The sequence below is a fragment of the Pterocles gutturalis genome, unplaced genomic scaffold (assembly GCF_000699245.1).
Source record: "Pterocles gutturalis isolate BGI_N339 unplaced genomic scaffold, ASM69924v1 scaffold39435, whole genome shotgun sequence".
NCBI lineage: Eukaryota > Metazoa > Chordata > Aves > Pterocliformes > Pteroclidae > Pterocles > Pterocles gutturalis.
The window spans coordinates 14,715-22,774 of NW_010144685.1; the positions used below are offsets into that span (position 1 = coordinate 14,715).

The following is an 8,060-nucleotide window of genomic DNA, read 5'->3' on the forward strand; positions in this document are numbered from 1 at the left end:
TGCCCTCACCCCCCCCCCCCCCCCAACTGTGTGTATACTCAGCAGAGTGTTGCTAAGACAAAACTAAGTTGCTGCAGATGCCACACTGAAATTTAAAGGTCCAGCCCAAGGGCTAACACACGTGTGTTTTTCAGACGCCTCATCTGAAGCATGCAGGGCACTGCCCATCTGGAAATGTGGCAGAAGTGGCAGTGCCCTTGCCACGGAGCTGTGCCGTGCTGCGGTGGGTGCCTATCCCCAGCATGGCCAGACAGCACTGGGGCCACAGCCCAGGGTGCCCACAGGGACAGCTGGCCTCCCTCCACTCCCCTTCGCTGCCCTTGCCCAGGGTCTGGCTGCACAGCTCCTCTGGGATATAAACAGCCCCAGGGCCAGGTTTTTCTGGAATCCAGCTTGATTTAAAAAACAGTTCTGAGGTTGGAAGATGGCTTTTTTCGGTGTTTGTGAAAGGTAAAAAGTCTCCATATTCCAGAGCCAAATTATATCATGTGTTATGTACATATATAATATAATCATCCTGCAGAAATGAACCGTTAGAACAGGAGGCCCAGTGAGGTGTTTCAGTGAGGATGCTCCCCGATGCCAGGGCTCAGCCAGGGCTGTTTCCCTGCGGTTGCGTGGATCCATCACAGGGCAAGCACATGCCAGAGTGGTGTGCAGGCACCTGGGGCACACAGCTTCAGAGCCGTGTCTCTCAAACACCGTGGTCATTGCTCGCCTGAGAGCTGAGATTTTGGCACACACCAGAAAATTAAGCTGATTTTTTTAATTTTTATTTTGTTTGTTTGAGGGTTTTTTTTTTTTTGTGGTTTTTTTTTTTTTTTTTTAAATGTCTAGTTTTCACTCCTGTGGGTGATACCTGGTTATTGCAGTAGGCTGTGTTAGAAAAAAGAGGGAATTGCTGTTTGCAGCTCCCTGTTTCTGGAGAAAGCAGGATCAAAATGCTGGGTGTTACCTTACAGACATTGCTCTCCAGGGAACCAGACTCTGTCCCCCACCACTGTTGGGGACAATGGTACCAGCAGCAGTGCTCAGAGCACTGTCCTCAGTTACGAAGGCACTACGCTGTGGCCACTGTCTTCTATCAACTGCATCATTGTGGCCTTCGTCTTTTCCAAGGGAAAGCCCTTCCGGAAGCCCATCTACACCAACTGTGAGTAGAGCTGGAGTAATGTGTACTCTGTAGACTCCTGTTCCTACCCCAAAATAAGCCTGGCAGGAGAGGCTGCTGGGACAGGGATGCTGTGGATGTTTCTGTACCCGGTCCAGTGACTGGCATGTAAAATAATAGTTGGTGTATGTGAGCTCCTAGGTCTCCATCACAAAAGCTCGGTGAGTGCTGCTTGTGTTACCTTCTTCCTTGAGAGAAGAAGCAGCAGAGCTGAGACAGGAGACTGCATCTTGTTTTGGGAAATGTGTGCTTTGCAGAAGATGACAGGCTGGATTTAGTGCATAACTACGTATTATTGTGAACACAGCATATGAGGATCAGATGTACTTGTTTCAAAATACACACATCAAAAAGAGTTCCTCTGAGATTCACAGTCTTACCTTGCCTGGCTTCCATTCCTAGAGATGAGAGAGAAAAGCCTGTGATAGTATCCCTGTTAAAATCCTCCCACAATAGCCTTTCTTTTTCTGTTTGAGTTTTGCAGAGATGACTTAGCCCTTCTAGCCATTGGCTGACTGATGGCTCCTTTGCAATTGCAGCTCATGGATGAGGGGGCAGGACTTTGCTTCATCTTAGCAGAGTTGTTTTTGTTAGGTATTTTGTTAAATGGCAGGTCCCAAACCCATTTCACAGAGCATTGATCACCTGCAAAAGAGACCAGAAAGAGCTGCCCTGCAAGCAGCCAGGCTGAGACAGGACAGAGGACTCTCAGCTGAGAAATCTGCACACACTTCTCCGTGTTTTATCCCTGTTTGGGGACAATCCCTAGGCGGAAGCAAAGGGCAATTCCCTTGGTTTTTCCACCTACCCTGTCACCTCTCCTCCTTGGCAGTGAGAAGGTGGCCAGGAAGCTGTTGAGAGCTGTGGACAGCTAGTTTTAAGATGCTCAGCTCCTGGTAGTTGCCAGGATTTTGGCACCTCTGAACATCTGAGCCATTTGCATCGCTCTGTGGCCTCCCGCTCTTTTGGAAGAGGATGCAAAGCCAGACAAACTCTTCCTGTGGAAGGCAAGGGTATAGCCTGTCTTTGCAGCCTGTCAGTCGCAGGAGCACCCAGCCCTCCCTGGGAGGGCACCCCATGGGAAGCAAGCAGCTGCCTCTGCTGTCTGCGGTCCAGACATATGGTGAACACGCAACCTAGCGTGGCTCACAGCAGTGCCCCTTCAAGGCAGTTTTCTGTGGTTTTGTAAGAATCAGAATGTACCAAATCACTTGTGCAAGAAAAAACGGTGTAGGTGGTGAGCTTTGCAACAGGCTGCTGGGGAGTAGCTCCTCTAATTTCAATTCCACAGCTCTTCTTTTAGGGGAAAAAAAGAAAAAGAAAGGCATTTACATGATGGCAGTTTTACAGCATTAGCATTTGAGGCTCCTGTCAGCATATTTGCAGAGTTTGGTCGCCAACCCCCCTGCCTCCCAGGGCCACAAATGTTCTTCTTTCTCTAGATTTATTTTCAGTCCTCCTGGCCCTCCAGCTTGCAGTCTGCCTCTTCTTCCTCTTTGCTGACATCGATGCTGTGTACAGGGACATGCAGGTAAGTGCAAAAGGAACGTGTGTTTCCTTTCATGATAAATATTTTGCTGGCCCTTCACCTAAGTGTACAGAGCAGAAGCTACAGCTCTGGTCATCTTGTAAACAAATTTGCTGATCCGATGCTGACTGGGCAGCCCTTTCAAACTCCTACATCCTTCAACTCTAACATCGTTCTGACATGGGCTTGATCAATGAGGTAGTCCTCTCCTCTGAAGACTGGGTGGCAACAGGGTGAAGAAAAACTGCTTATAGCTTGAGCTTTTCTTCTTAACAGAAAAGCACAACGGGGTGGATTGTGGTTTTGCAAGTTGGAGGAGGCTTGTTGGCCAGAGAAGCGAGAGGGCAGGGATTGCTGCCCTCCCCCTGGGCACTCAGCCAGGGCACAGTGTAGGCAGCTGCCTCCAGCTGGACTGCCAACATGGGGAATGGCTGAGCCCTGTAGCTTGTCCCCAGCCATTCTGCGTGGGATGGATTCCAGGGGAGGCCTGGCATTAGGGCCGGCACATCCAGAGGGAGAGGAGCTGCATCCTGCCCCAGGCACCTGATGTGCAGGTTTCAGCAATAGCTTCAGTAGCCAAGATGAGTGAGGCAGCTCTGTGCCGTGGGGAATCTGGCATCAAACCTTCCAAGATCTCTGTGACAAGGAATTACTGTCACTTCCTACTCCCTCCTCCATGCTTGCCACTGGGAATATGTTAGTCAGCCTCTCAAAACATTAGGAACAGACGCAAATCTTGGCAAGGCATTTAAACCTAATTGCTCTTCATGTCTTTTCCAACAGTTTCTTTGCACTCCTATGATCTGGAGAGTTTACATCTTAGTGATGCTCTTGGTCACCTTTTGCATATCTTTTTTTACTGAGGTGAGTGCATTTGTTTACCGCCTGTTGCCCCAGGGTGAGCAGGAGCATTGTCTGGTTGGGTCTTTGTCCCCCTGTTTGCAGCCAGGCTCTCCTCCTGCAGAAGTATAAGCTCTCAGGCCTTTTTTTTTCTGCCCCTTAAGACTCAATGCATGTCAATCAAATCCATTTTATGCAGAGACTATTTAGACCACATCTCTTAAGCCTTTAGAGAGAGAGATCGAGCTGGAGCGCAGCTGCCCCGAGAGCGCTGCCCTGGCTGGCAGCAGAGCTGCCTGCAGCACGGGTCAGGCGCTTGGCAGTGATTTTAAAACTGCTTCCCTCTTGCCCTACAATTGATCAGGCCAGAGACCGTGCTGGCTTGTGCAGTTGGCTGTTGCAGTAATGACTAAGCACTGAGGTGTTCTGTGGGTCCAGGCTGGCTGTGTCACCCCCGGCGGGGGCATGAGCTGCGTCCAGCACCAGGCATTGTCTCCTGCAAGGAGCAGCAGCACCCAGTCATCCCACAGCCCCAGGAGGAAAAACATGCCCCTTGATTATCCCCTTCAGCCAAACAGACTGAGAGCAGTGTTGTCCTGATGCAACTGAGCAAGGACAGTGGCACCTGGCAGCCATGTTACCGAAAGGGAGCGCACGCAGCCGCCCAGTGCTGTGCTCCCCATGGGGCTCAGGGTTGCACATGTAACAAGGGATTGCTTTATTGCTTTTGTCCCCGAGCGGTCCTCCCTCCCCATGAAGGGCAGCAGCACTGACCCCATGCCATGTCACTCCACAGGACGTTATCTTGCAGAACAAGCGCCTCTGGCTGCTGCTTAAAGCCTGGTTTGGGTACGAGTCGAAGAGCCAGTACCGACAATGGCAGAGGATGCTGCAGAGGGATCCCAGCTGGCCTCCTGTAAATGCAAAAGGCTTTGCAGCAAAAAGCACAGATGAGATTTACATTAACCCCACCTACGAACACCGCAATGAGGACTAGGCGAGACCCTGCAGCTGGGCGCAAGGCTGCGCAGTGCTGGCAGCTTCCCTGGCTTCCACATACAGCCCATTTTCATCCTTTGATATGCACCAGATTCAGAGGTTTGAAATCACTGCACAAACTCCTCCATTCAGGGGCAGACTGGGCCCGCAAGGGCTGTGTCCTGGAGCACAGGCAAGGATTGTTCTCTCAGCTGCTGGTAGAATAACAGCCTTGACTCTGCTCCATGGCAACAGCAGGTCTCGGGCCTTGCCAGTATCTCCTACAAAGGCTCAAAAATACTGAATACAGGGAAGCGATGGCTTCTGCTGCTCCACGTCACACTCCTACTCCATGTTTCAGACACTGCTCTGCCAAATCCTGTCAATGCACCCACTGGGCATGATGGGAAGGCAATCCAAAATAAGTGACCTAATCTTGACTGCACACAGGAGCACGCTTAGAATTGCAAAATCTTGCACTAAACAAAATGCTGCAGCTTCTGAGAACTACAGGAAAGCTCCCCAGATGAAGTAATTCCCATTTTCTTGCATCCTGGAGAGAATTACAGATGTAAGAGGGCACATATGCTGTCCTGGCCATGGTCTCTCTTGCCAGTTCTTGCAGACATAATGCTCTGAGTACAAGAAAGGTTAAAGCTCAAGGATTGCTGTAAGACCAGTTTGGGAAGGCTGGCAAGGATCTGCCCCACTTAAGCTTGCAAAGGCAGAGTACAGCACAGCTGCTGCATGTGTGTACGCATGACTCCCCCCCAGTTTGTGCTGTGCCGCTGCCAGAGCCTGGCCCAGGTTTAGTGTCACATGGCAGAAAGCAAGGATAAGCCTTGGCTTCTTGCTTTAATTAGGTCATGCCAAGAAGCAGGGGTTTTAACGTGCTCTGGCGCATGGCTGCCGGACAGGGACCAGAAGCTGAGCCCCTCTGTACTTGCTCTTTCATCTTCAAGTTCAACCACCTAATTAGTTTAGCCATGAAAGAACTCCTGACTATATTAGCAGGAAGCAAAAATTGACTTTCAGGTTCAGTTTTATTATAATATGTTTTCCCATATTAAAAAAAGAACTTTATTTAAATGTAAGAACAGAGGGCACTACAAAATATGACCAGAAGTCTTGGCTTTGTTATTTCAAACACTGAAACAACTGATGTTAAAAAAAGCTTCTGATCCCGTTATGTACATGTTAAGAGCAGACAAAAATAGCAAGCCTCTTACAGACAGCTGTTTTGCTCTCATCTCTTCTTACAGTCCAGGCAGTTGCCTGTAGCAAAAGCAAAAGAGGATTCAATTTCTTACATGTGATTTGCAAATAACATGGTTCCAAACATTCAAGCCAGATACACCCGGTAAAGAGTAATAAACCACACTTTTCCAAACCACTTTGCTTCTAAGACATACCACGCCAGCTTTGTGACAAGGAAATAGCGGGGTCTGTAGATTTGGAGATGGGGCATAGGTGCTGCACAGCTCATTCTCCAAGTGCATCACCCACGGCACTGCAGGGACCCTGGCTTTGTCTTCCTGCTGGCTGGAGGACGATCCATCTGCTGCTGGGGTTACAAACTGCTTAAATTCAACTTCTGGTCGCTGAAAAGCCAATGGCCCTAGCTGCAATCCACAGTGGGCTTTCTTTAAACCTCAGTGCTTTGGCAGACCAAGGAGTAGAATCATAAATGGTTTGGGTTGGAAGGGACCTTAAAGATCATCTAGTAAGCTTGAGCAGGTCCAATACCAACAACTACTGCACTTATGGAGATGTAGAGGGACATTTCAGTGGCACAGTGGTCCCAACCTGGAACAAACAGCTGCCAGAGGAAAAACTAGCTTGGTTGTTGTCAGATCCCCCAGACTGGGGTCTGCTGCTCCCAAAGGGAGTCAGAGGAGCCAGGGAAAGGGACGCCTTACAGGCAGGAGAAAACCACAAAACACCATCATGCCAAAACCAGAGTACTCATTTAAAACACGAGAGGATACAGCCTGTAAGACCTGCCCTTCCTTCCTAGCTCCTGCTCTTTCGCAGGAGCTGCTTAGTTTAGGCACCGCCAGCACAGGCTCCAGGACACAGCATGTGCCTCCTCTGCCCTTCTGCAGAGCCCAGGAACCTGGGGCTTTCTGCTTGCACAGGCTCTCAGCTCAAGGCCACACAATAAACCCTCAGCAGTACTTTTACATGACTTTTGTTTTGGGGATTTTTTGTTTGTTTATTTTTTTTTTTTTTAAAGTAAAACTGTTTCTTCATGTGGGTTAGAACAGGTTATTCACAGAAGGAACCTACAGGATATAGGTGATAAAACCAGGATGTGTGTAGAAAGCCTGCACCAGCCCTCAGCAGAGCACTGGGGGTGTGAGGATGGAGAATTTGCTTGCAAGTGCTCCCAGACTACCACAAAAATCATCCCAGGCAATTAAATAAAAGCAGATGTGGCAAACAGGCTAGTGCTGCTCTCAGCATGGGCAACACAGTCGTTAGTAAGTCTCAGTGGCAGGGGCAGCCACAAAACGAACCCCGCCCCAGCCACAAACTGTCCCAGGTCCCTCCTGGCTGAGGGCTCCCTGCCCTGCTCCGAGCTCATCCCACAGCCCATCAGTACTGTCTCTCTCTGGATCTGCTCCGGAGCAAGCCCAGCAAGGAGAAGGCACCAGCAGCAGCTGTTACAAACCCAATGGCACCGATTGCTCTCTTGGCCTGCAAAGGGGAAGTAAAACACAGGCTGTAAACATGATGAACTTTATTTTTTCGCCCCCAGGCATGCTAATGAAGAGCAGGCAGGGATAATCAAGGCAATTAAATGAATGAGAGACACCTGCCCCATAAGCAGAAGGGGTAACACCCAGGCTTTCAGCCTGAGGCTGTAGCATTTGGTAAGAGAACACTACCAGGGTGCAGACAGATCCTGGTGAACCTCCTGGTCCAGGGTGTCCAGCGAGGCCAGCGGTGGTGAGGGTCTGGACCCCATGCCTGGGGCTTTGCTGTTGCTGTGCAGTTTGCAAGCTGTGCCCTGGTCCAGGGGCTGACGCGGAGCAGCAAGGAGGTGCGCTGTGAGGCACGCAGGGGCTTACCCCGTGTTACTTACCTGGTCGGAGACACCCTCCCCATAGCGGAGCAGCGTCACGAAGTGCTCGCAATTGTTGCCGAGTAGATCGTAGGACACCTCCTGGTCGATGAAGTACTCAGCACGCCGGATGATGTCCTCCACCGGGAGGGGAGCGTAGGTGCCATCATACTTGTTGTTGATGTGGTAGGTGTCATTTCCCACCACATCTTTCAGGAGCTGCATCCTCACTCGGGCCTTTCTGCTGAACACTGACTTGGCGCTGGAGAACGTGGCTGGGGGCCCTTCATCTGGGGAAGGTGGGGATGAGATGAGCCAGGAAGGCCCCATCTGGCCCCCCTGAGACCTCGGAGGAGTTTCTGGGTGGCCTCTGGAAAGGCCACCTACACACACAGAGTCCACTGCTGGCCAGTGGAGGGAGGCAGGGCTCCCGGGTCACCCCAAAGTGCCCTCTGCACCCTGCCGGGCTGCACCAG

At 50.6% G+C, this 8,060-nt stretch overlaps 2 protein-coding genes across 2 annotated transcripts in view; one reads left to right on the plus strand and one right to left on the minus strand.

The window, feature by feature from the left end:
• Positions 1 to 4,536, plus strand: part of ATP13A5 (ATPase type 13A5) — a gene marked incomplete at its 5' end in the record, with an annotated part of 19,246 nt that extends 14,710 nt beyond the window's left edge. The window contains 4 exons of the mRNA XM_010085172.1: positions 963 to 1,153; positions 2,614 to 2,702; positions 3,483 to 3,563; positions 4,336 to 4,536. Of these exons, the coding sequence (XP_010083474.1) occupies positions 963 to 1,153; positions 2,614 to 2,702; positions 3,483 to 3,563; positions 4,336 to 4,536 (562 nt within the window). The remainder of the gene's footprint in view (positions 1 to 962; positions 1,154 to 2,613; positions 2,703 to 3,482; positions 3,564 to 4,335) is intronic.
• A 2,579-nt stretch (positions 4,537 to 7,115) lies between these two features.
• LOC104470307 (phospholipid-metabolizing enzyme A-C1-like) lies at positions 7,116 to 7,914 on the minus strand. Its single transcript, XM_010085173.1, has 2 exons — positions 7,606 to 7,914; positions 7,116 to 7,217 (listed from the first exon to the last, which is right to left on the minus strand). Exons 1-2 carry the CDS (start codon positions 7,912 to 7,914, stop codon positions 7,116 to 7,118), a joined length of 411 nt encoding a protein of 136 aa, XP_010083475.1.
• Between the last annotated feature and the right edge of the window lie 146 nt (positions 7,915 to 8,060).

Bases quoted from the DNA above. Each gene is read 5' to 3' on its own strand.
- LOC104470307 (XM_010085173.1), bottom strand. From the start codon at position 7,914: ATGGGGCCTTCCTGGCTCATCTCATCCCCACCTTCCCCAGATGAAGGG. The intron at 7,218-7,605 runs GTAAGTAACACG...TCCCCTTTGCAG, and splicing joins GGGAGGGTGTCTCCGACCAG to GCCAAGAGAGCAATCGGTGC.